Below are 25,563 nucleotides of genomic sequence, written 5' to 3'. Positions count from 1 at the left end.
CTTCTTGCCCTGAGCGTATGGGCATTTTTTTTTAATTACACATGTAGAACACTCCAATGCTCATTTGCTATTGCAATCCTTTAGAATGAGGAGGACGATGACACATATGGTGAACCACTTCACAACACCAAGCCACAGCTGTTATGTAAACCAAACCCAAGGAACATTACAGGTGAACTGAACATTCTTAGACACGAAGAAAGACTGGTTTTCACAATGTACTTTTAACCAAATACATGACGTTGTCTTGCATTGAGATGAATAGAATGTCTATTAATGTGAAAAAGATCATTGTTTTGTTGAATTTTGAATTGATACTAAACTGACTATTATTCATGAAATCAAAAAAAAAAAGAAGAAGAAGAAAAAGATTCCGCTTGTGCTATGACTGCTGAAGGGATAGTTAATAACTCTTGTTTTCTTCAAAGCACTCAAGTTTTTCTTTTCGAATATAATTTTTACCGGGTACACATGCATATTCAGAGTTTAACAGTTGTCAACCTGTCTTTCTTTTTTGTGGATTAATGGAATAAAGGGTGGGTGCGCACAGACACTCTACAGGACAATATTGAGACAACTATTTAGTGTGGGTTGTTGGCACACTTAAACAAGGCGGAAAGTTGTAAGAACTCTTAAAAAGTCAAACTTTGCTTTAAAACAGACACTCCATTGCGACCTGATTAAAACTGCTGTCATTTAAATCCCTTGCAGTTGTGTTCTGTCCCTTGATGTCCTTTGTCAGTGAAATAGAAGCGGCCATCAAAACGCAGGGAGAGTAAGAGTGTTTTTCCTACATGTATTAAGGATGTTAGTCTTATTTGTAACAATTTGTCTTCACCCTGGTTGGGCCCACAACTTGGGTAGACCTTGATTCTGAGTGTTTAACGATTTGAATGAATCAATTGACCATTGGACGAAGTGTCACACAACGGAACAAAATTTCCTGATTATCACCGCACATTGTAGCGGAACGAACAGTTGTAAATGAATCAAAAGGACCAAGGTTGGAACTGGGACAATGTCTTTGCGTTGTGAGTTGGGTGTGACACTTAACTCTTCATCCAATACTACAATGAGGTACTAAGGAATTGTTGACTACACCTGTCAAAGCTGGTGGTACGTGTAGCGTGCTCTAGAGTTCTATCCAGGGGAGGTATAAATAATCTCTCTTCATAACTAGTACAAGGATCACCGTAGATGGTGATTGGTTATTACCAGAGAGAACACGCCTCTTATCTGGTAGTCGTTTAGCTGACCCAGTGTATCGGCTTTCAGATCGTTTCAAAGTTCAGCCATAATCGCTTCCCGCCCACGCCACCCTTGGCGTTTTACATTTATTGGTCTTGTCTTTCTCTCGTTCTTTAAACCCAGAGGAGTCACTTGGTTCAATTCTTAACAGGCTTTAACGATGGTGAACGGTTGGTAAATATGCAAACCGTAGAGGTCATCAAGCTATCTTTATCTTTTTCTTAATGTTTTTGTTTTCTTTTTAATCCCTTTTTCAATGTTACAAATGTTTCTTTTTCAGGATGAGATGCACCCTGTATGGTTTTATCACAGACTACGTCAAAGATATTTTTATCGAGGAAATTCTGTTTGATATTCGTGAAAAGCTGAGGGAGGTGACCCTAGGTAAGATTAAATGCAAAGATATTATGCAGTATTGTGATCCTCTCCTAGTTTTACTCACGAGAGAGACGACATTTCGCCAGACATTACATGTACGTACTTAACAAATAAAAGCTTGGTCTGTTGCGAGAGCATGCGTGTTTCTTCCTACTTCTCAGGGAGTAATTAAAAAAACATTCTCGTATTGAGCTTCGTTGCTACGCGACTTTGACCAATAAGAGAAAGTATTTTTTCCCAACTTGCCACCTGTATAATGCAGTAATAACGTCTCAAAATCGCTTTTACAGTTTATAGTGGTAAGTATGGGATATAGAAGGTATAATCACAAAGTGAACGTGTGAATTTAATGCGTCAAGCGCAAAAGCAGTACACCTGACATAAAACTCAACAGAAGGGATGGACCATCATCCATCATCACTCTCAAATGAAATACAATCGCTAGTCGGTGTGATGTGAATGTTATAATGATCTGGAATATAACTGACTAGTAATCACAGCAACAAGATGACTGATTGTGAAATAATAGTGCAATTACGTAAAAAGACAGGAATATGCAAAGTCGACAATAAATTGTGGATTATTTAAGGGTCATAAAGTTGCAAACCTTTTGTGTTCAGAAGATTTTTTTACAATCCTCAACAACGTGTCGTTATATACAGGACGAGGGAAAAAATCATCACTCAGGCTGGCAAGTTGGTCATGGCCAATTGTGTATAAACAAAGGCAGTGGGGCATTGCAATCAAGCCTTTTTCATACACCAGTCAGTCTAGCATTCAGAACTGATTCTACAAGATGTGTTAACGTTTCGTCAGTAAACGTGAGGTCACAGCACTGAATTTGTTTATGCATTCAATTATTCCCTCGCGGAATGGTTGCCTTAAATTCGTCCCAATAGATTCCATAGCAAATCCTTGGTGTGTCTCTATTATTGGCTTCTAATTGCAAGTCATACTATTCTCAATCAAACAACAGCCGATTGGAGAGAGCACGTGTACACTCAAATCTTCACAGAAAGTGATTATATAGTTCCTGGTCTGAATCCGGCTTTGGTTTGTCTTTTTTATCGCTAGATACAGACACATTTAGAAGAACAACTGATGCCAATATAATGAAGCTTCTTGGAGCAAGTAGACCCCTTCTGCAGGTATGATTATTTAAGGTTTTTTGAGGCACGTTCGATTGATTTTTTGTTTGTTTTTTTTTTATACTTCGTCTGAGATGATTAAGGTAAGAAAGGGAAACGAGAAAGAAAATAATGAAATTTATGAAAACAACAAGGAAAAAAATAAAATTTCGTCCATTAAAGTGACAGCTGTCATGCAACAACCTCAGTCTTCCCTCAACCTCGCCGCGGTTCCCAGGATCTCTTTCGCTTCACGTGGCGGAAAGAAAAGAGATCCTGAGAACGAAGTTGTAATGTCTTGTTTGTTTTTTATTGAATTTGACTTTGACAAATCCTGTTCCTTGGCAAATCTTTTGAGAGAAACGGTGTAGAACGATAGTATGTTTACATTTGGGTCCAACTTACATGTTGCTAGTATTGAGAACTTTGTAGTCAATCTCCAGTACCATGCTTCTACTTCTCATTACCATGTTAACTTGTGGATTTACCTAAAAATAAGATAGAAAAACACCAAAGAGATAATGATAAACCATAAAGGAACAAGGATGGCTAAGGCTGGAGAAGATTAACACGGATTACAAAGGACGAATTTGAAAAATTGAGGCTAAACTTTTTAATGTGGCTAAATATCATTTAGGCAAGGTTAAACTCGAGCTAATGCAGCCAGCTAGCGTGCCCATCCAGCTAATATCATTTAGGTAAGTTAAATATGAGCTTATGCAGCCAGCGGTTTCCGCGTTTGGGAGTACGTGACCTGTGGGGCGGCCTTCAGGGGTTTTGCAGGGGTTTATGGTTCATTGTATAATATTGTTGTAGTGTATTCTGCTGATTGTTGCGGATCAGTTGCACTGCTTTGCTCGCGAATCATTGCGGATTCTTGCAAACCGTGACGTAGCTGCTTTAAGAGGAACGGGACAGTCCAGCACAGTGAACTATCTAACAGTAATGGCGGTGGAGCTTGAAGATCAAGTAGTACTGGTATAGAACCTGGGTCACGATATACCACCATTTGGAGACTCTTTACCATTCCTTATCTTTATTACACGTGCATCAAGTTATTTTAAATACTTTGTATATGAGCTGGCTTGATTAACACCTGATTGTGTGTTTGGTTTCCAGAGCACTGCCACAGTAGAACAACTGATACAGGATCTCAAGAATCTAATGCACAGCTTACCCAACTACTCATCGCAATTCCTGGAAATGGTGTGCAAAATGCTTACCATTTTTAAGGATAGCTGTTATGAGACATACAAAGGTACATGCTTTCTATTCCCAAGGCTACTTTCTATGTCGAACCTTGTTCAGAATTTCTTTATTCACATTTGCTCGTTCGTTTAACCTTTTTTATTCGCTACACAATTGCATAAATACTGACTTATGTGATGTTTTTCGTGGTTTTGAAACAGAAAAGAAAGCTGGAGCAGAACATAGTTACAGTGGAACCCAGTTAATCCGGTCAACAACAGGCCACAAAAATCTGGCCGTATTAACGGGGTGGCTGTATTTAAGGGGCTCTTTAAATTAGAGAATAACTGACTGAGCTTTCGTTCGGACCAGAATAAAGTGGCCGTAATAACAAGGTGACCGTGTTAACGGAGTGGCCGTAAGGCGGGGTTCCATTGTACTTTGTGAAGACAACAAGGCCGTGATTTCGTTCAAAGTGACAGTAACATTTAGCTCAACTAAGCAGTGGGAAATTTTGTTGGTAAACACGGTGTCGCTATCACTGCTTGTCTTTAGTTCTGCTGAAGTACAGTGGAGAGGGCGATAAGCCCACGCGTGTTTTCAGTGCCAACTGGACCAAAGATGAAGACATCAGTCGCTGCCTGAGGTAACGTCAAACAAAATACATTGACTTGATTAATATTACAGCTGACTCAATTTAGTGGAGAGTGCAACAAAACATGAAGTGAAGTAGGGAAATGCATTGTTTTATGCCCATTAGTGTTCTTGTCTGGATTGGTAACTCACTTGATAGGTGGACAAGAAACTTCCTTTGATGTTTGGAGGCTAAGGCCACAAGTCCCATTTGGGTCAAAGATTTTCCTTTCAACTTTTCATGCGAATGCAACTTGCAGTTAAAAAGTATGCTCTTCAAATGGTATTTGTTATAGAAACGTTGTGTAACATGGAGTAACCATGAAGAATAAATATTTTGTTTTCATGCCCGTTATTTACAAATCCCAAACCAATCACTTCGTTCTGCACACCTTACTCGCTCGCGCACATATTCTGGTTACATGCTTAGTAGCGTTTGCGACTACTGTTGCTTTTTTTTTTTGTACACCTTTGCTAGCAACGATCTTATCTTGCAGGTCTCTACCCAACTGGCCTGGCATTCAGCACCACCATTCACATCGACATAGAAAGGTAAGACTGTCCTTAATGTGGAATAATCCATGTTTACTTCTGTGCCAGGGGTCCAACCCGAATCTTCTAGTCTGTTGCCAAAACACTATTGAATTACTACACCTTGCGCAAATTCAGTCATGACTGAGAATTTTAATGGCCCGTTGGTTTTTCTCTCTGCAGGAAGACGAAGAGCAAGATGTAGAGGCGGTGAGAAAACGAAATCAGAAGGTAATCTCAACTCTTGCTGTTTATTTCTCAAGTATTCTTCTCTTGGTAGTATGAATGGTCCTAGGTCACACTTTTTCAGGCGATTCTAGCACATTTCTTGCACAAAATGGTCGAACACCTTAGTGAAACTGTAAACGGAAGTTTCTTTGAAAAAAAATTCAATTTATTTCTGTCAGACACAAAGTGATTCAGGTTAGATGACTGCAGCGCCTAATGATCGTTACCACTTTAAATTTAAAAGGCAGAGAGCAAATCTTTTGCTGCCGTGAGACTTGAACCCAAGATCAAATAGTTTGGCCTTGAAGTTCAGAAATAGGGTTTGTCCATGTGTAACAGAAAAGTTCTCTTTGAAGTTCGCGAATAGCACCAAATTACGAAACATTAAGAAACTAAAAACAAAGATTATAGACTAGGTATGAAAAAACAGCTTCAAATTATAATTTCTTTATATTTTTTCTCCAGAGTATCATTATCGAGACTCTTTTAGACCGCTCGTTTAACCAATAAGACTGCCCCATCTAGATCATTTGTACCTCTCGTGCAGAGAAAAAAAATAGCAACCCACAGCTGTAGGAATTTAGCGAAACTTGCTCTGAATATTTTTTGTGTGATATGTTCTAACAGGAGACTGACATACTGACTGATAATCTGGCTAAACATCTTCTAAATGACTCTGAAGTTCTATTTCAAACACGTGACCACAGGACTTTGGCAAACCTGCAGGAGAGTATGGTAAGGGAATGCTTGAAGCCTGGTGACTAGGTAGTTCCATTCCTTGGCAACGCTTTCAAAATCTTTGAGCATCTGAAGTTAAAACCTTTGAAAAAAATTATATCAGTGTTACCTACAGTTTAGAGAAGGCTTTCTGTAATTGTTTCATAGGTTAGGATTAATTACTCCTCAGAGCTTACAACCCAGTCAGGAACCATGCAGTATTTCGTTTTTTATTATTACACGGTTACCGAGGAGTGATGTTTTGCATGGCCCCCTTGCGTTACAACATGACAGCTCTAATATCACGCTAACCAGGTATTTGCATGAGGGCTTAGTAACAGCAATTGGCATTGTACGTTTTGTGTTTTCTTTGACAGGAGTGGTTAGCCGGTCACATACGTGGTTTTACCACAAGCCTGACAGCCCAGTCCACAGCTATAAGCCTTGTCACGTCTGAGTCACAAGAGAGAATCAAGCCGGTGAGTTGTAATACTGATTGCACAGTCAGTGATTTGGCCAGGTTTAGACATTCCAGTGCACAGGACATGAAGTGCCACGTCCTTTATAAGGATTAAATCAACAGCAGTGATCCAACTACGCTACCACTTTAACGACGTCGAGGACAACTTTGATTGAAAAATTAAGTTTTGGATAACGCACGTGCGGAGCTTCTGTATTGTTCATTTAACCGTCCGCTTGGTAAATTCCTCGTTGCCGTTGAATTGATGTGGATCAAAATTAGAAAACGAGTATCATTTTTCAGTTGAGGGTATAACGACAAACTTACATGGCTTCAAGCGGGGTTTTCTTTGTTCCGAGCCTCAATCTTGACGGTTTTTAGAAAACAAAGTGCACTTTTTTCCTCTGAGCCAGTCATTAACTGTGTATAAAACATCAGTAATTCTAACGACGTAATTCTGACCAAGCCTCTTGTTAAATGTTTCACTTTTGTTGCTTTTGCCCAAGTTATGAATTTATTTATTTACTGACAAGCTGCGAGTTCATTAAAAAAACTTCAAAACTGAACCAGAAAAGTACTAATTTACAAGTAACATACCAAATACCTTTATGTTATAAAATGTAAATATTTTCAAATTACAGTAAACTATTTAAAATTTAAAACGTTTTCGAAGACTTTTCGAAGGTGCTAGTAATATTTAAAGCTTTTAAAACACGTCAACCTAAAAAGGGAATATTCCATTTTGGCGGTTATACAATGATTACTTTATTTCCTAACTGAACAAAATGATATTAAACTTGTAACAGAGAGAGGTTAACTCTGGCTATGGATTCACCTACGTGTACGGTAGAAATTGGGTAAGTTGAGCGGAAAGTAATTCTAATAAAACAGCATCACAAGATTCTTTAAAAAATCTTAAAATCTCATTATTTTATTTATTTTTTTTTTTTTTGTAACAGTGTGACACTTTGTCACTTCTATCCTTCTCTTCTCTTTAATTAGATTGTGACGTTTTCGTTATCTTTCTGTTGGTTTATAATAAACGTCTCGGCCAGTCAAAGTGCAACTCTCAACCGCACCTGGCGATGTTTTCTGAAAAAAATATTCCTTCATTTATTTAAAAAATTAAATACGGTTAAACTGACTCGTTAAATGGCCGGCGCGGACCCGGCCAGAGAATTCTGGGCGCTTTCCATTCGATAAAGAATTTCGGTTTTAATTTGTAGAAATTTCCAGTGACCAATGGAACAAGAGTTTACGGAATTTCCAGAAAAAAAGACAATCTTGCGAGGTATAAATTTTCAGAAATTTCTTACCCGCAATTTCCATTCCATTTGTCTTTCCCCTTGGAATTTCTTGAATTTTCGGTTGAATGGTTTGCTTTTCGGAAATTCAACAATTTCTGGATTTCCTGGAAATTTTCACTGGAAATTTCCGTACCAGTTGTCCCCGTTGTGAAGTTTTAGGAATTTTTGGTTGACTGGAAAGTGCCCTCTGTAACAGGTCTAGGTTATCTGAAATTCCATATCCTACATTCTGTGAGAATTCGTGATGAAAAAGTTAGGTTTCTGATAAATCAGTTTCCAAGACCAAAGTTGGGGGAGGCGGGGAATGGGGGGGGGGGGGGGGGGGGGTGGCGCTTATTACCGCTGACCTACATTTGGCTAAAAAAAAAAAAAGAAACCAAACTAAACTGTCCCATTATTGTTGTTAATAATATTAACTTTGTAACTCTAAGTTTAAACGTATTAATTAAAACTGCATGAGCTATAATGGTGTTGTTTAAACTTAAAAACCTTATCCTTGATTACTTAAAACTGTTAGACAACCAGCTATTGTCTTATATTGTTGCATGAACGTTTTTGAAGATTTCAGGTAATATATATTTTATTCTGTTGCTTTTGTAGCAAGAAATTCCTGCAGTTTCTCAAGAAATCTTGCAGTAAGTATGTCTCCGAAGAAAGTTAAAGGTGCCGTTGGATGAAAAGAATTTAAACGACAGAACAGATTTTAAGTTTTTACATCATCTCCAACAATCTTTGACATTGATAGCGAAATCCGTTTCACATGCCATGTTGTGTGAAAATTCCCCATGTAACATGACGTTGCCATGGTAATAGTTGTCTTGGTCACTCAGTCAGTCGGTCAGTCGGTCATTCAAGTCTTTCTTTCTGGAGGTTGATTTCTATATCGGAAAACCTACATTGATATGATACTTCAAGAGATCTCTTTAAATTGTGGTTTATTTTTTTGTCCGTGAAACTTTTGTTTGTAGCATACTTTTGTATCGTTTTTAGTACCATACTTTACGTGTATATGCATGTTAATTGTACACACCACAAGTGACCATGTTGTAGTGGGCTTACAGACTATAAGTCAAAGACCAGAGTTTGTAGTTGATTCAAAATGGATGCATTCTGTGTGTATGACTATGTTTTTAGCAACTACTTGCCTGTGATTTATGCATCTGATTTAAAAATGTTCATAATGTTAGTTAAAACGTTTCAAATGTGTTTTACACCCTCAGATCCCTCACAACGCTGGCAGAAGACTTTCAGAATATCTCAGAATCATGTTTGCTGGTGCTTCATCTGGAGATCAGATGCCATTGCTTTTATTATCTGATGAGGACTGTGCAAGACGTAAGTAGTCCCATGTTTGACATTGAAATTCTCTTACTGAACCCCACACATTTCTTTGAACATTAGTTGTGAGAAATTGGTAATACATCACGTTTGTCGCCTGTTTTGTTTAAATGTTCGTGTATAACTTCAGATCGTCCGTGACCTCTTTGTGGTAATAAATACATAAGAAGTGCTGCGATAGAATAGACCACTTCCGAGGTGCCTCTTGCCTCTGCTTCAAAACGAGTCTACGTGCGAAACCATTCATATGAAAATGAGTTCCGCCTACAGGTTCATTTTCATGCGAATCAAACTCATTTTCTTAAGAAAGGTTTTGCACGTAGACTCGTTTTGAAAGAGAGGCAAAAGGTAACTCGGAAATGCCCTATTGCTTTCCCTGGTGTTGAAAGAGTCGGTAATTCATTCATTAATGCTTGAAAGAAATGTATGAAAGACTTCTTTACAAATCCATATTGTAAGGAGTGTACAAATGCTAGCCTCGCACTAAGGTTTGCCGACCCCTTTTCGACCCCAGTTCTCTCTAAGATATTCACGGCAAGGTTACTAAGCAACGTGACATATGTTGATTCGAACCCATGACCTCTGCGATACCGGTGCAGTGCTCTGCCAACTGAGCGGCTGTCAAGCCAACTGGGAGCTGGTCAACTGGGAGGTCATGGGTTCGAATCCCGTTGAAGCCTGAATTTTCTTCAGGCTTTAATTCCACAACTGCTTAAGTTGTGTATATAACTGCGATTATCAATCATGTCTTCATATCTTTCTTCGCAGTTCAAATACATGATCTTTCATTTTTTTTTTCCTTTTATGGAAAAAAAGTGATCTTTCATATATTCACTTGTATCACTTCTTTCTGTTGCTAAGCATGTTTGATGGCGGGCGTCCAGCTGACGTGTAGCTACACTTAAAAACGGTCACTCGAGTCCTTTTCGTCTGCTTCGTGAGCAAGTTTCAAGAGTGAACTTTGGTTTCACTATTTCTATCAGCAGCTGATAATTTCATTTCATTTTCAGTCAAACTACGTGTGCAATTCTAACGCCATGGACCCCGACTCCAATGTGAATAATCTAAACAAGAGTCTGTCATCATTTGAGGAGATAGCGACGGCCTGCATGGGGCACTACAAGTTCAGGTACTATTGGGCACGTACCCGCTAGGAAACCCGTCGGTGTTTACAAAATTATTGGCCGGTCATCTAGTTATTTTTGTGTGGGTCACATGGTGGTTTAACAGTTAACGTGTTGGATCGAGTGGTCCTGGTTCGAGCCCTGGCTGGGGACATTGTGTTGTGTTCTTGGGCAAGATAGTGTACTCTCACAGTGCCTCTCTCCACCCAGGTGGATAATTGGGTATCAGCGGCCTGTGAGGACAACCTACCAAAACTAGTGTATCAAAGAACAAATGTTGGTTGTCTGTCCAAACTAGTCAATTGTTTTCTTGGGTTTTTGGGTTTGCTGAGCTCTGGAATTTAGTTAGAAACATGTGACCATCTTGCTGTTGTGCTAATCAATCAGAACAAACCCGTGGTTATTCTGCTAATCGGTATTATGACTAAGCGCTTCTTCGGGGACTTGGCACCAGTTACATGACTCGTTTCAATGTTTCTGTCATGTTTGTTGTAATAGGCTAGTCGTCGCTACCTTGTTTGGACTTTGCTGCAGTCTTTAGAACAGGGCTTTATGTAACAGTCATTTATCGTTTTCTTGTTGTTGTTGTTGTTGTTGTTGTTGTTCTTTTTTTCAGATACCTGTTTGAAGGAGTAGGGTTCCTCGTATCGTCCATTCTCATTTCAAACATTTCAGAGATAAAGAGGATCAATCAAAACGGCATCAAGAAAATGTAAGTACAAGTACACTAGTTAAGTGTAGGATTTTTGCTTCAGTTTTATAACTGTATCACTCACCATGTCTGTACTCTGTTGTTTTCTAGGTGTCGTAACATTTTTGCTATCCAGCAAAACTTGACAAATATAACAATGTCTCGAGAGGGAGACCTGGACCGGGCCCGACAGTATTACGAACTGCTGTACTCTAACCCGGAAGTAAGTACCAGGCCCTTTCTCCTTGAACATCTTTCTTGTGGTCTGAACGTTACTTTCGTTGAAAAGTCACTAGCTACACTGTGTTCGTGATGTGGGACTATAGGTAGAAGCCTAATGAAAGCTTATACCACACGGTATATTTGCCAGGATTGAGTCTTGAGATCATTTTTTTAGCATGCAAACCTACACAATGCATTGTTTTCACGAGGGAGGTTTCCTTAGTTTTGATGATTACTAGAATGTCGGCAAAATCAGTTACGTTACCAACCTCGGTCAGCGATAACCGTAGAAAACTTCTCTCGTGAAAACATTCAATTTTTGTCTTGTAGGAACGCAAAATTTCTTCCTTGTGCGTAGGAAAATTTTGTAGCTGACTACATGAACTAAGCGGTAAATGATCTCCTTGTTTGGCTTTGACTTTCTTTCGCAAACAGGAAATACTGTCGTCCATTGATGAGCAAGGAGCCAAGTTCTCCCAAAGAGAATACGCTGACCTATTGTCACTGCAGGCACGAAGTCAGACCATCAGAGATAACAGCGCTCATGAAGACAGACTGAAAAGGCTTAATAAAATATTACACAAGTAGTTAATAACTAAGATATTCATCAAATGGTCAATAACTAGTAAAATACTCAGCAAATAGTCAATAACTGAGACATTCGAAACAGTCCATAACTAAGATATTCAACAAATGGTCAATAATTGAGATATTCAACAAATGATCAAATTGTACATCCTAAATTTCTCAGCAGATGAGTCAGTACGGTTTTGAGTTCCGGCAAATAAGTAGCATCGGAAGTCTCCACGCTGTTATTCTGACATGATCAACGTTTAATTTCTCTTTTGCCGTTTACTTGGGTTTAGTATAGCAGGTGCAGAGAAAATAGTACGCGTGTCATTTGCTTCTGATTATTTTACCATGGAGAGGTTTAAGATTTATTGCCACAGAGAGGTTTAAGATTTATTGTCAGTTTTAATCTAGCGCTCTTGTCATTTGGCAGGTATCTTAAATTTTGATCATTTTTCAGTTGTCGCCAAGAATGTATAGGTCGGGAAAAAAATTCTGTTAAAAGGTTCCCGCAATTATAAATTAAGGGGGCGCTTTATTTTTATCTCTAAAAAGAGATTATTCCACCAGTGTCAGGCAACAATGATTCCTTCAGTACAAGACATCTCTCTCTGCTATGAATCGACTGATAGGTTTTCTTTGATCTGCTAATGAAATAAAAGTTGTTTGTAAAGAGGACACTATAGGTCAAACAAATACATGTAGATTCAACTGTGGACGGTTGTGATGGGATTGAACTATTAAAAGTTACAAAAACGACATGTATATAGGGTTATACTTCAAAACAAATTACGAGCCGAGTTATGTAATGTGTTTGCGTTCATAATGTCAACATATAAAGACTAAAGAAATTTTGAACAGTGATCTTTGCACCGAGAGGGTTTTTGCGGCCAATATTACAGAGATTGTTTTGTTTTGTTTTGTTTTTTTTTTTGTTGTTGTTTCGAATAGAATAGTGAAGACAAAAGCATAAAAATTAAGTAAAAGATTAACGAAAAGATAAAACAAGATTTTTTTTATGCTTTCAGCTAACCGCAGTAAGGTTATTTTTTTATCAGTCATATAATAAATTCGGAAACCAACAGGACCTTATAATGTTAAGTTTGCCGTTAACGATTTACGTATCTATAAATCTCTGCCCACAAATTGTGTAGCTTTCAAAAACATTTCAATGTTCAACTGAAATAAAGCTAGTGTACCTTGCCTGTTTGTTCGTTTGTTTGTTTGTTTTTCAAAGGTTCCAATCCAATGGATTGCAGGAGGCAAGCGGCCCATTAGTACAGGCGCCTACCTCCGGTTTCTGTTGTAAAAAGTGACGAGAAGTATTGAGGAGTATTATTACTTACTGGGAGCGAGGATGGTCAAAAGTAAAGCCCGGTCCAAACGGAAAATGCTTTGCAACCGAACACGATCAAACATTGTTTGGTGACCAGACATGTTGATGTTGTTCTTTGTGGTCAAACGATAACAAACATGTTTGAATGGACACTGAAATGCTTTGCAATGTTTGATCAAATGTTCGACGTCGTTCAAATTTTATCGAACACGATACAACACGGTCAAACAAGGTGTCCAAACGGGAAAATGTTTGATCGTGTTTGATCGCCAAACATTTCCCGTTTGGACAGGGAAAATTTGAGATGGAGGGATTACAAACAAAACGATAGCTAAAGCTATCTTGAACACCTTATACAAATGTCAGATCACAAGTCTGAGCATACTTCGACATGCCATAATGACATAATTACAAAACAAGCTTTAATCGATAATTATATCTGGTATTTTGTTTCTTGCGTCGTGTGGACCTCTGCATTCCAAAGATTTCTAATCATTCTTTAGGATATATACGGGACTTTGGCTCTGTCGACACTAATGGGTTTTCGTTTGAAAACATACTCTTTATACTGTCCAAACTGTCCAAAACTGCGCACTTTCATCGTAGCTTGCGTAGCAAGCGAAGAGCTTCTCCGCGTTCTGGCCGCCCGTAAATTGGAGCGAGGGCAAAAACTCGACGAAGCAGGGGTGGTGGGGGATGCGATCAAGGACCACCCCCCGCCCTGCTTCGTCGAATTTTTGCTTTAGCTCCAATTTACGCGCGGTCAGAATAAAGTAAAACTCTTTGTATCGGGGAACACTTGCTACGCGGGCCAATTTCATCAAAAAGGCATCCATTTAGAGACGTCTGCCGCGGTACAGGCATTTGAAACCAAAGCATTTGAACCCGAAGCCCTATCGTATTTTCAGTTGTGGACAGCGCAAACAGAAGGCTATCGAAAACGTTGACCGTGACTTCACATTATCAGTTGCATGCGCATCCGACTGCTTTAGGCTTCTCAGGGAGTATCAGTGTATTCAAGCGTTTTAGTGTGGAAGAGGAAAACACTGTCAACATTAGCGATAGTGAGCACGACGCTCTTGGTGAAAAGAAAAAAAATTGCCTTAGTTTAGACTGGGCCTCTCATTCTCGAAGATCTGCCGAGCTAAAAGATTTAACACGTTTTCCGTTTGTAGTAGAGGAAGACATTGGGGAAGCACCGAGTCTGACAAGCGCTCAGCGAGTACAGAGCTTGCCGCAGTTCTTTCTTGATCGCATCCATTGACTTCATAGCGAGGGTAAGAGGCCTACAGTTCACAAGTGGGCAAGCATTTTCTTAGAAAACAGGACGTCTACAAAAAATAAGATATACATGACCTGAATGATGTTCATCCAATTGGACAAACTACATATATTTTTTTTCTTTTAACTGACCTTGCTCTCCATGAGTTCTCGTAGCTCAGTGGATAGAGCGCCCGCCCGGTGTTCGGGAGGTCATGGGTTCGATTCCTATCGGGGACTCAAAATTTTTCTTTGTCCCACGCTCGTGTCATGTTCATTAATTCACCTTTACATTTATTTTTAATCTTTAATCTTTAATACAAATTCCAAATTACATTACATTGAACAAGTCAATCCAATGAATTTGAGGACAGCTTAAAGCAGAATACAAGATTCCTTAATATAAGCCGCCTTAGTGTATCATTGACATTTCTCAGAAACTTGTAAGTGTACCCAAAACAAGCCCTATCAAGTAACTGACACTGTTTTCTTAAAACTTGGCATATCCTTTGTCTTATCATTTAAACCCCAAAAGAAAATTCATGAACAATTATCAAGTAATAGAAGTCAGTGTGAGGGTAACTTTCACAATTTTCAATTCTAAGCTAATTCTAAGCTTACGTCGCTGTACGTATCCTTGTAATTAGTGATGAAATCCGCTCGAGAATATTTTATTTCAACTTTGCCCAGAACGGGCCTCCACACAGCACCGACATCGGGTAAGATGGCCTGCTGAAGCCTTCCTGAGCTTTGAAGAATCCACTCACACCGTTGCCACTGACGTTCCAGATTGATACATTCTTGGATGCGCCTGACTCCACATCCGTCCAGAGTGGTGTGGGATCCACCTCTCCGTCACACACCAAATCTTGTCGAATGCACGCGTACTTGTCTGTGAATTGCGAGGAAGGAGCATCATAGCCATCACAAGCAACATCTCCCAACGCTATGTAGCCATAAGGTGGTAGAACACGCCAGAATGAGCCATCCTGTTCGCCACCCGTGCCCCTGTCGTCCCAGATCAGCTCGTAACCTTGCGGCTTCATGATGAGACTGCCATAGCCGTCGCTCTGGACCAAGGGCTTCACAAGAATCACAGACGATACGGGAATTGTGCTTACGTAGGCAGGGACAGCAACCTGCCCCACTATGTAAGCGCCTTCAGGGATGGACTCTAATTTAGCTTGCCACACACTGATATCTGTGCGTGATCCGCTTCCAACATCAGTATAAATCTTTTGTACCTGACGTGCTGTTAATAAATCTAACAGTGGCTGGTGAAATGCCATTGCTCTGCTTGTTTGAATCTTGTCTCGTTTCGCTCCTCGACAATGCTCTTGTATAACTCAACAATGCTTAGCAAGCTCTCGGTACACTTTGTGAAATGTTAAAGTGACATCAGCCGCAACGTCAGCGATGCACGTGACAAGATCATGTCAACTGTCCCATAGATTATTCTCAAACATGTTGTTTCACTTTTGCGAGCAGTGACTTGAACCTTCTGCAACAATATGATTGGTGAAAAGTTTGTTATGGTATAAAAAAGCTTTAGTGTAATGTTCTCCAAATATTTACTTTAGCTTTGTGGACCTACTGCATTAGAAGTTAATATAGACTCAGAAACCGAAACAAACACCGCTGTTCTCATTTTGAAATATCATATCCAAATTTATCAAACTTTTTCTTTCAAGATCTCAAAATGGAACACAGAGAGAAATTTTGAATATTATTTTCAGGACGTTTGGCTGCACTTCTACTGAAGTAGAAAACAATGGGATCTTTTCTTACGGGAAATTTTGTCACATGGAAATGGCTAAAATTACTATGTGAAGAAATCTTTGCATCGCTTCTAAAATCATTTTGCTATCTTAAAGTTAACCCTAGACAAAACATGGAGATTTTTATCAGAACATGCTAGGGTTATACAGTAATGGCGAAGGTTATAACAGACAAGCAGAGTAAACAATTTTTCTCGGAAAGTATTGTGCCAAAACATCTCCTGAGAAGGTTAAGCGTTTTAAAATTTGTTGTCACATGATTATATTGTATCACATAACTTGCAGATGAAAACCTTTCAAAAGAAAAACATTCGAAGAATCTTCCAAAAAAAAAAAAAAACTTCAAAGATATTACTCTTTATTTCTCGTTCGGTCTCGCGCGCAAATCTAACATTTTAAACTTTTTTTGAACAACATACAGGCAATCTCATGAAACCAAAATATCACATCAAAATGAGATTGGCTGTATTTACTTAGGAAGACGAATAATGTACTACCAGTCGAATAATGCATCACGAGTGGTGAGTTAACAAAAAGATCTATTTCGAGAGAGACCGTTAATCGTTGGATTAGAAATTTTAGTCTAGCGGGTTCTCAGATTCATTTGCTTGCTTTATATGCATCTCGTGTTCACCTAGATGGATTGAACGTCTAAGACGTATAATGCGTTAGTTTTGGAGCGTCTTAAAGACGAATAGCGCTGTTAAGTTGGTCTGACCTTTAATGCGTCATATTTTTTCCCAATTTACTTTGACGAATATTCTTCTCTTGTCGGTTAGTGTGCGGTGAATTCAGACAAGTCTGTAACAAGATCGGGGCTTGTCGGACGATATCTGACAGTGCTGGATCTCAAAATGTCTTGTCGGGCCTTATCGGCTTGTGTGCGGTGGACCAAGACAATTTGTCGGGGCTCGCGCGCGGCTCAACCAATTACTGCAATTAGGAAATGTCATGAGAGTCACGTCAGTGGAATAGGCGCCATCTTGATTTTGGATGACTTTTCCCAAAGTCTCAACGCGGTTAGTCGCGACAAACAATCGGCTAGTGTGCGGCAAGCTCATCGCCCGACAAATTTTAACCCAATTTGACCCCGATAAAAGATCTACAGTTCTACGACAGCAGCAGACGGCAGACTTAAATACTGGCATTAATTCTGATTTTCTTTTTGTTTTTTTTTTTTCACAGAACCGAATTAGAGGAATTTTAGCGAATCTTATTACATTGGAATCCCGATTTTTCGAACGTCTAAGGGTTCGAAAAATCGAATAGTCCGAGAAATCGGAGGTAAAATTACAGCGTTTGACCGAGGAGAGGGAAACGCCTGGTTTGGTTAGAGTTATCGGAAGGTTCGAAAAAACAAGGATTCGAGAAATAGGGATTCTACTGTAGTCACAGTCGTCGGAAAACACAATTGATCTTTGTTTACGCTTTGGAGATTGACAAATTGGGTTTAGAAGCACCAGGTCAGGATCTTCTTTGAGTTTCATACCAATTTAAAGTAGGAATGAAGTTGTAAAGGCAGTGAAGAATCGCAGTAAAACGTCAAGAAATAAAATCGTCTTTCTCTTTAATTTAAACTCTAAAATGCGAATACTTAGTGCATCGCATTTCAAAAAAAAAATATCGTTCATCTCAAAAAAATATTACATCAACTATAAAAACTATTTCCTATACTATATTGCTGATAATTCTATTGCTATCTTAGATACTAGAAGTTTGTACCATTGTGGAACAAAATCAGCGATAAAAGATGTAACAGCTGCACTCGAGAACAGTGCAATAGATTTGGCTAGTCCTATTTCGAGAGAAACTTGTTCAAAAAACAATAACCTAGCTATTTGATAGATCGTGGAAGTTAAACAATATAAATTTGTGATCACTCATCTAAGATTCGATATCGGTTGGAAGCTAACCATTTGAGCGGAATGAAGTGTGTCATGTACTGCGGTAGCTGATAGAAGCTCCTTTTGAATTCCACGTTATGACAAGGCTTAGGGAAATAAAACAGCAGAAATTCGAAATAATTGCTGAGAATCTTGCGGTCAATTATATTGTTTACTTACCTAAACCTTGTTATCTAAGAGAATATTTTAAAATACATAGAGGGCCAGATGTATCATAAATAGTGCTTTGTGATAAACCCTTAAAATTTTGAATCTTCGAGGCCTTATCAACTTTATCTGCAGTTTAGCGATGCTTCCTGTTCACAAGAATAGATGTTGATTTTTCTGTTATTCTAGTTGCTTACCGTGAAAAGAAAACAAAATTAGACGACCTTGGGTTTCCCGCATATGATGTCACATAGTGAGCATCGCTGTACATCGAAATAGGGCTCTTCAGGATAACTGCGTGTACAGACTATACAAGAGTGCGTTGTATATGAAGTAGCTACTTAAAAATACTTTAAAAAGTCAGTATGTTAATCTTGCATAGTGAACCAAGGGTGCTTCAGAACTTCTCTTAGTGTTGGCCGGTTCGTTGGTGAAATGTTCAACAGCGACGAGATCAAGTCTTTTACTTCTGTCGAAAAAAAGGAATTGGTTTTAGGAAACTACTCCTTAGTTAAAATTTGACGTTGGAGAAGTTAGGGACTGAGGTTCTATAGAATATATTCAACATGTTCAGTGTTTTTCGACCTGGAACAGAGAGAGGACTGTTCGAAATCGCCAGTACTTTTTACCTCTGATCACACCAGGGGCCCGTTTCTCGAAAGCACGGGAACCTTTTCGGGCCCGCAAAGCTATTTTTAATTAATCTGTACCTAAAACAGTGAGGTATATACGCTTAAAACTTTTTGTATGAAGAGAATCTCTCTTCGTATGAAGAATATGTGAATAAAACAGTTCAGAAGTCATAAGGTTTGAGATTTTGCTGCGGCTTTCCGGGTGCGAAAACTTTTTGGCACCTTCGAGAAACGGGCCCCAGGAGCCATTCAAATTGTGAAGTCAGTAGAGAAAAGTTATAATAATACTACAGTTTATCACCTGCTGAAAGCTGCTCGGGAATCCCGGGTTTCATTTTAAGTGCGTGTTCAGGTTTGTCAAATGGCATAAAAGGAGACAGAATCTCCACCAAGAGAATTCCCACTTGCCAGACGGTACCTTGACTACCGTCATAGCGTCCCGTACTGATGTACTCTGGCGGAGTGTAAGCATTGGTGCCTGGAACACAATCAGAACAGTGCACTTTGTTACCATGGATACAAACATCTCGTTCAGTTGCACCCTTTGTCACTTATACACGCACGACACACAATTTTACTTTTCGATTGCTCTGTAATAGGTTCAAAATGCCCGTTCAATCTGGATTAACCAGTCAGTGCAAACTTGTTCTCTCCGCTTAAGCGATGTTAAACCAAAACTAAACACAATTGTTAAATAATAATGGGTTTCTGAGTTTTCGCTCGCTTGTCACTGGCTGTAAGATTTTACTTAGCCTCTTCCAGAAGTTCAGTTAGTTGGGGCGCAGCGCGAAAAACGGCGAGCGAAAAACTTTTGCTACGTTTGCCCACAAGCGTTCGTTCGCTTTCTCTCGCCGCGCCTCTTCCCTATTTTTTCGCTCACCGTTTTTCGCGCTGCGCCCCAAGTAACTGAACCCTTGGAAGAGGCTAGATTTTACTGCTAGCGCTAATTGGCTCACTGCAATATTGAGGTTCGCTTTGATTGGACAAAGGACACACTCCGCTTTTTATGTAACTATTACGGCCGTTATTTGGCTAGTTCCTGGACTCTCTCGATGTGCACATCTCAAACTCACTAATAATCCATCAAGTTTAAACAAAGGAAATCGTGACCGCGACGGTGTTTGGATATCTCATTTTAAATAGCATAGATTTTTACGATTTTATATTTCAGTTTTCTTCTTAGTTTTAGTTTCGATTGAGAAAACATATCAAACACTCAAGACATTGTTTGCCCACACTTCCCAACACTTCGAAGTTCGTCAAAAATACTCGGATCTTCGCTACGCGTCGTATTTTCAACTCTCTTCTCGGTGTTTGGAAATGTGATCAAAGACAGTCTTCCGTGTTTGATATATTACTTGAAACACTCAGTTAGAGATAACTCTCCAAACACAAAAATTGTCTACTAAACACTTTCTGAAGATCAGACTCAGCTGGCTGAAAACTGGCTCTTTCGTCTCATTTTATCAGGACACCACCCTCATTTCTCACCTCTAAATGTGTTAAAAGGTTCGTCTTGAACTTCAGATGCCAGTCCAAAGTCAATCAACTTGATCTCGTCGTTGCACATGTCCAACAAGATGTTCTCTGGTTTGAGGTCGCGGTGAATGACCCCATTCTCCTCGCAGCTTATGTTGGTCTCCAGGATCTGGGCGAAGTATCTTCGGGCCTCTTTCTCTGTGAGGAAGACCTTCATTTGTAGAACATCAAACAAATCCTTGCAGATTTCTGGTCTTTCCATCACGTAAACATAGTGTTCCTCTGTTGCGAAGATTTCATAAATTTTGGCCACGTGATAGTGCTGGGCCTTGTTCTGAAGATAAGCTTCAGCTGGAATACTCAACCCATTTACCTGTATTGTGGGAGGGGAGGGTGATTTTCCAGGTGAGCAATACCTACAACACAGTCCTTTTAAGAAGGAATTCGTATTTCTAGGTTTCCAATCATTTGTGCCAAAGAGAGTCAGAGCTTAAGACTTAAGTTTACTGATAAATACTTAGAAAACTGAATATATGACCTACAAAAATTTAATCTACTCCTGAAAACTTAGATCGCTGAAAATTTTCCCCAAGATCTTCAGAAGAAAGACTATCAAAAAACTCCAAAACTCGAATTCAGTGAATTTTCTTAATATTCGTTCCCCCCATCGCCGCATGTTTGCAGATTATCAGAAAATAGCTGAAAAGGGAAACATTTGCGAAAAGCTCCTTTTTGACAAGCTAGTTAGTGAACAAAACTTTAACTGCAGTTTCCTGGTCACTCACCTCCTTGAACTCGCGAACAGAAGCCTTTGCCACAAACTTGATGGCTACCTGGAATGGAAGCCATTTTGAAAAACGTCAATTTCTATCAGAGTTTTGTAACGACACATGCGTGTAATCCGCGCAAGGGGATTTTACAATTGCTGCGGTTACTCACACCACAAAATGGCATTTCCAATGCGGTGCATCACTCTAGGGTTTTAGTTGACCGTGTTAACAGCTGCTGCAAAAAAGGATCGCACCCTTGGGAACAAGATTGAGCTGATCGTGTACTTTCTTGACAAATACCATTTTGTTTTTCTTTCTAGATTACACTTTTTGCTCTTTCTTATCTTAATCCAATTATATCCTTGTCTTGTATTTCACACACGACTGAGACACGCACGGACAACCATGACTGAGACACGCGTGGACAACCACGCAGATATACTGCAGTAACTCTGTGATTCAAAGGTCTAGAATTAAAACCCCAAGGGCTGGTTTTCAGCCTGGACTGAAACCTGCCCGGCATGTAATCGTCAATTTCTTAACAAGAGGATTTGTATCGGAAGTTGGCCTGAAATCTTAGTCCCCCTTAAATAGGCTGGAATTTCTACCCGGACTGAAATTCCTAGTGCAGTTTATTGACTCATGCACTGAACACCATAACGTATGTTCTAAATATGATCTTTCGACTTTCGAAATCTGAGAATTTTCCTTTAGGTTTTGTGCGTGTTTCATCGTACAAGTTACACTGCTATAACTCTGCTGTTCACACTAACCCCATCATGGGATGCATCATGGGATAGCATTTGATCGTCGTCTGCACTGATCCTAAAGATTATTTTTAATTTGTTTCCAGTCCTTACCGGCGTATTGTCTTCCTTTCGCGTGGCAGCGATAACTTGACCATATGAACCACAACCAATCATTTCTCTCAGATCGTATTTTGCAAGATGTTCTGTAGGCCAGAAAAGGACGGAGACCCTCTATTACTAATCCTAATGGAAGTGTAAAATTCTCTTGACAATTTTGATTAAAGATAACAGTTTCTTGTTCTCAGTTTTACAATAGAGAAGAAAAAGACAATGGAAATTGAATGAACCTATGTCTTGTCACGCGCCTTTTTCGTTAAGTGGAAAGGACTTTTTTTCCAACCGTCGGTTGGACGGTCACGCAAGAGTTTTCGCTGCTGCGTTACGAATCAACCATCAGGCCGGCGATTATCTCCAGTTTCCGTAGTGCTAAGCTAATAAAGCATTTATACTTCCCCCTGGAGGTGATGCTGCTAGTCCACAGATCCCCCCTCCCCCAGCATTGAACTCACCGGTACCATTACATTGCTGGCTGGCTGGAGTGAAGCACTGAGAGAGACAAGTGACTTGCCCAAGAAACTAAGCGATGACTCCAACCATCCAGCGCACTAACAAAGCTCGATCCCAGGTTCTCTCTCTGTTGCCTCTCTCTCTCTCCTCAACAACGAGAGAAGCAAAGGAGAGAGGGCCTGAGAACGAGGTTGCGCACTAACCATTAAAGACACAGCGCCTCCCAGAAACGTCAAACTAGATTATACCGGCAGTATTAAACTGTCATTCTTTTTTGTTGAATATTTTTTTCAAAAAATTAACTTACTGTTTGAGCTAAGTTTCTTTAAAAATTCCGGTCGACCGGATTCTGGTCTCCCAGGAAGATACAACGTCGAACCACTTGAAGCGGAGGAAGAGATCGTTGGCTCGTTTCTGTTTCTATCAAGCCGAGCTGTTACCTAGGAATAAATTGAGATATAGCGAATATCTTGCGCCAGCACTTTGCTAATGCTTAAATTTAGTTCAGTTCAGTTAAGTTAATTAAAATTAAGTTAATGTTTAGTCGAATTGACTTGACTTGACATAACGATGACAATTTTGAATGACGTTTTGATGACTCGTTCATCATTTTCAAATTCATTAAGCTAAAAGTCAGATTTGAGTTCTTCATCTACTAAGAATGCCTGCGAAAGTCTCGTTGCATGTGATTAGAAATGTTGTAACACTTTGAAATTTGACTAAATAAAACACTGGTGTTGATTTAAAATTGGCAATTACAAATGTATTTAAAACTCTGCCGAATATAATATGAATAAGAACCAGAGATACGGTTCGAAAATTTGAGAAACTTTTTAAGTTTTTAGATCAGTTTTAAGCTTTTACCCCCTTTAAAAAATGTATTTCACTTACTTTGGAATCTAGAAGTCGACAGTCCTGATTATTTATACTTTTCAGCTTTACCAAATATTTGTCCGACTCGCTCCAGGCTTGCCTTAACTTTTGTCTGCAGGAAAAGATAAATAAATTGACAAACGACTTGTGTGGATTCGTTTTTCTTTTAAATATACACGCATTTTAAATACCCGCTTGTAAGAACTTGGCCATTTCCCGTTAGCCTAAGAGGTTCTTGTATATATATGATATCTGCCGAGAATTAAGTATATTTAGCTGATAGATTTTTAAATAGCTTCTTAATTTCCGAAATGCATGGAAAAGGTGCTCGATGGCTGGTTGTCCAAATGGTAGGCCTAACCGTAGAAATAAAGCTGGGTGTTAAAATTCCTCCGGCCTAGTGTGGATGCTGGCTAAGAAAATACAGCAAACGCCTCGCCCTAGATCTCCTACATGAATTATTTCACTAATATTTTAGGTTATTTATGTTCAATACACTGCAAAAAAACTAAACTTCCCGAAAACAAATAGGAACCTGTTTCAATTTTTTAGCTTTAAGCTCTTATATAATGGGAGATAAAAGCCAACATTTTAACCAAAGGGTTCTCAATTTAACACTAGTTACTTCTGAGTACCTTTTTACTGCTTACGGATTTTATGTAACCTTTTCGGGTACAGTTAAATTTTACCTCTTACTGGAACTTGTGTTAAGTCGTCCCTCGCTTAAGCAAGTCTGCGGGGCAAAAATTCTCTCGTGAATCTTAAGACTTCTGGAGTATTACTGCACATCAAACTCTTTAAATGTTCGATTGTTGTTAAAACTTACCCTTTTTGCTGCTCGAGGTTTCTCATTCGGACAAGTCGCGACTGCAACTTTGCGCTTTTTTGCGCCGGAGACGTTCTCTTCAGCTAACTGCTCACATTCCTCTTGAGTTTTGCTCGACGATTCGCGCGACCTCTTCATATTGATCACTCTGCGCTTTATAAATACGTTTAACTTCCCCCTGATGAAAAGCAAGTAAGCTCTTACGAAATTGATCGTTTCTATGGCAAACTGTTACTGTTTTCCGTTTATGACGCTTTATCGAGGTCTTGCACGCGCTGCGGAACAAATCGTGACATGGTGAACACGTATTTTTTCGAGAAGTAGTATACGAAAAGGGTTATAGAGACTCGTTACAAACCGACTCCCTTGAGTAATCTTACCAATGTGCGTACTGAATTTTGTTTTTAGTATCATTACTTATTGCCCTCGCAATGATATACGCAAAGCGAAATGCTAACTAGGCTTACACTCACTAAGGTCTCTGGATTCATAAGTGTTTCCAGGTAAATTCCATTCTAGATCATTTGGTTAATTTATCTTAAAGACCGTGACGTTCGCGCTAGAATATTCTACTTGATAGATTTTCTTTCAACTTCTACTACGGACAGATCATGAAGTACTTGTTTCAGAAATGAAAAAGAAAAAATAATGGGGGTCATGGACTTCGTTTCAGAGATAAAGCGTGTGTAACACTAGTCTGATTTTGAAAAATTGGTGCGCGTAAATCAGCATGGTCTCCAGGGTTTTAGATAAAAATATCAAAGAAGAATCAACAGAGACAAATTTTCCTAGTAATATTTTGTATAGGTGAATTCGTTGCGTTAATAACTCCAAATGGTGCCAACGTTTTCACAAAACTTAACCCTTCAAGAGGCATTTGAAACAGCTGCACAGATAAACGAAGAGCTAAAAAGAACATAATTCGACGGTGCATTTTGCAAAAAATTCACACTTTTATTCGAAAGATTTTCTTCATTTTTTCGCTAAACGTAGAAAATCGGTGGAGCAAATGATCCATCAAAACAAAGATAGGGGTCACTGAACGTACAAGATCGTTAAATCCAGGCAAAGCTATAGCAATGGCCATCTACCCTATCATTGTTCATTTTAATGCTTAGCGCACGCTCGATGCATAACGTACCGTGTGAATTTGCGTGCGCAGTAAGGATGCGCAGAAACAATTAGCGCGAACGTAACGTTTACTCGCAATGATGTCAATGATAAAAACAGGTTCCGTCAGGAACGGTCAACAAAAAGTCTATTTGCTCGGGACTGCTTGTCCCTTAGGGGTGTAAATCAAGGGCTTTGTTCTCACTTAGAGTGATCATGACAAAACGCGACTTTTGAAGCTGTCTAAGTATCTTTTAGGCTGGTAATCAGGCCTATGTCGTTTTAACCGGTAGCTTAAAAAGGGGTCAAGTGAAACTAGAGCCACCCCCAGATTGAGTCTCCTTTAGGGGTTTAATTTAAATTTTCCGAC

At 39.3% G+C, this 25,563-nt stretch overlaps 3 protein-coding genes across 4 annotated transcripts in view; 1 reads left to right on the top strand and 2 right to left on the bottom strand.

Annotated features, from left to right (window-relative positions):
* The window catches only part of LOC110054696 (exocyst complex component 4-like), a 30,151-nt gene extending 17,186 nt beyond the window's left edge, over positions 1-12,965 (top strand). Inside the window, exons 20-36 of one of the 2 annotated variants that reach the window (XM_089287154.1) lie at positions 85-172; positions 712-775; positions 1,529-1,632; positions 2,701-2,774; positions 3,873-4,011; positions 4,497-4,587; positions 5,072-5,126; positions 5,289-5,336; positions 5,961-6,068; positions 6,428-6,529; positions 7,317-7,367; positions 8,418-8,452; positions 9,038-9,152; positions 10,166-10,284; positions 10,896-10,991; positions 11,082-11,193; positions 11,628-12,965. In XM_089287154.1, coding sequence (XP_089143280.1) covers positions 85-172; positions 712-775; positions 1,529-1,632; positions 2,701-2,774; positions 3,873-4,011; positions 4,497-4,587; positions 5,072-5,126; positions 5,289-5,336; positions 5,961-6,068; positions 6,428-6,529; positions 7,317-7,367; positions 8,418-8,452; positions 9,038-9,152; positions 10,166-10,284; positions 10,896-10,991; positions 11,082-11,193; positions 11,628-11,780 — 1,554 coding nt within the window. In that variant the 3' untranslated portion in view covers positions 11,781-12,965. The remainder of the gene's footprint in view (positions 1-84; positions 173-711; positions 776-1,528; positions 1,633-2,700; positions 2,775-3,872; positions 4,012-4,496; positions 4,588-5,071; positions 5,127-5,288; positions 5,337-5,960; positions 6,069-6,427; positions 6,530-7,316; positions 7,368-8,417; positions 8,453-9,037; positions 9,153-10,165; positions 10,285-10,895; positions 10,992-11,081; positions 11,194-11,627) is intronic. The other variant, XM_089287160.1, reaches the window with a different exon arrangement.
* A 1,686-nt stretch (positions 12,966-14,651) lies between these two features.
* LOC110061423 (uncharacterized) lies at positions 14,652-15,743 on the bottom strand. Its single transcript, XM_089287190.1, has one exon. The coding sequence runs from the start codon at positions 15,645-15,647 to the stop codon at positions 15,030-15,032; it is 618 nt and encodes a 205-aa protein (XP_089143316.1). The 5' UTR covers positions 15,648-15,743; the 3' UTR covers positions 14,652-15,029.
* Positions 15,744-17,293: 1,550 nt separating this feature from the next.
* LOC149117891 (serine/threonine-protein kinase pim-3-like) lies at positions 17,294-24,221 on the bottom strand. The gene is made up of 9 exons (XM_089276498.1): positions 24,045-24,221; positions 23,947-23,990; positions 23,276-23,369; positions 22,692-22,824; positions 21,929-22,020; positions 21,084-21,131; positions 20,311-20,671; positions 19,121-19,297; positions 17,294-18,656 (listed from the first exon to the last, which is right to left on the bottom strand). Exons 1-9 carry the CDS (start codon positions 24,219-24,221, stop codon positions 18,556-18,558), a joined length of 1,227 nt encoding a protein of 408 aa, XP_089132624.1. The 3' UTR covers positions 17,294-18,555.
* Between the last annotated feature and the right edge of the window lie 1,342 nt (positions 24,222-25,563).

The sequence above is a fragment of the Orbicella faveolata genome, unplaced genomic scaffold (genome assembly GCF_042242905.1).
Source record: "Orbicella faveolata isolate gen_17 unplaced genomic scaffold, um_ofav_v1 contig_1, whole genome shotgun sequence".
Classification (NCBI taxonomy): domain Eukaryota; kingdom Metazoa; phylum Cnidaria; class Anthozoa; order Scleractinia; family Merulinidae; genus Orbicella; species Orbicella faveolata.
The sequence above is the reverse complement of the archived record's forward strand: the minus strand, read 5'-3'. Positions and strand labels throughout refer to the sequence as shown.

What these genes read in the sequence shown, in the direction of transcription:
- LOC110061423 (XM_089287190.1), bottom strand. Translation starts at nt 15,647, where the DNA reads ATGGCATTTCACCAGCCACTGTTAGATTTATTAACAGCACGTCAGGTA.
- LOC149117891 (XM_089276498.1), bottom strand. Translation starts at nt 24,221, where the DNA reads ATGAAGAGGTCGCGCGAATCGTCGAGCAAAACTCAAGAGGAATGTGAG. An exon ending in AACACAAGTTCCAGTAAGAG is followed by an intron (nt 23,370 to 23,946) that starts GTAAAATTTAAC and finishes CTTTTCCTGCAG; the next exon opens with ACAAAAGTTAAGGCAAGCCT. An exon ending in GAAAGGAAGACAATACGCCG is followed by an intron (nt 21,132 to 21,928) that starts GTAAGGACTGGA and finishes CTTCCATTCCAG; the next exon opens with GTAGCCATCAAGTTTGTGGC.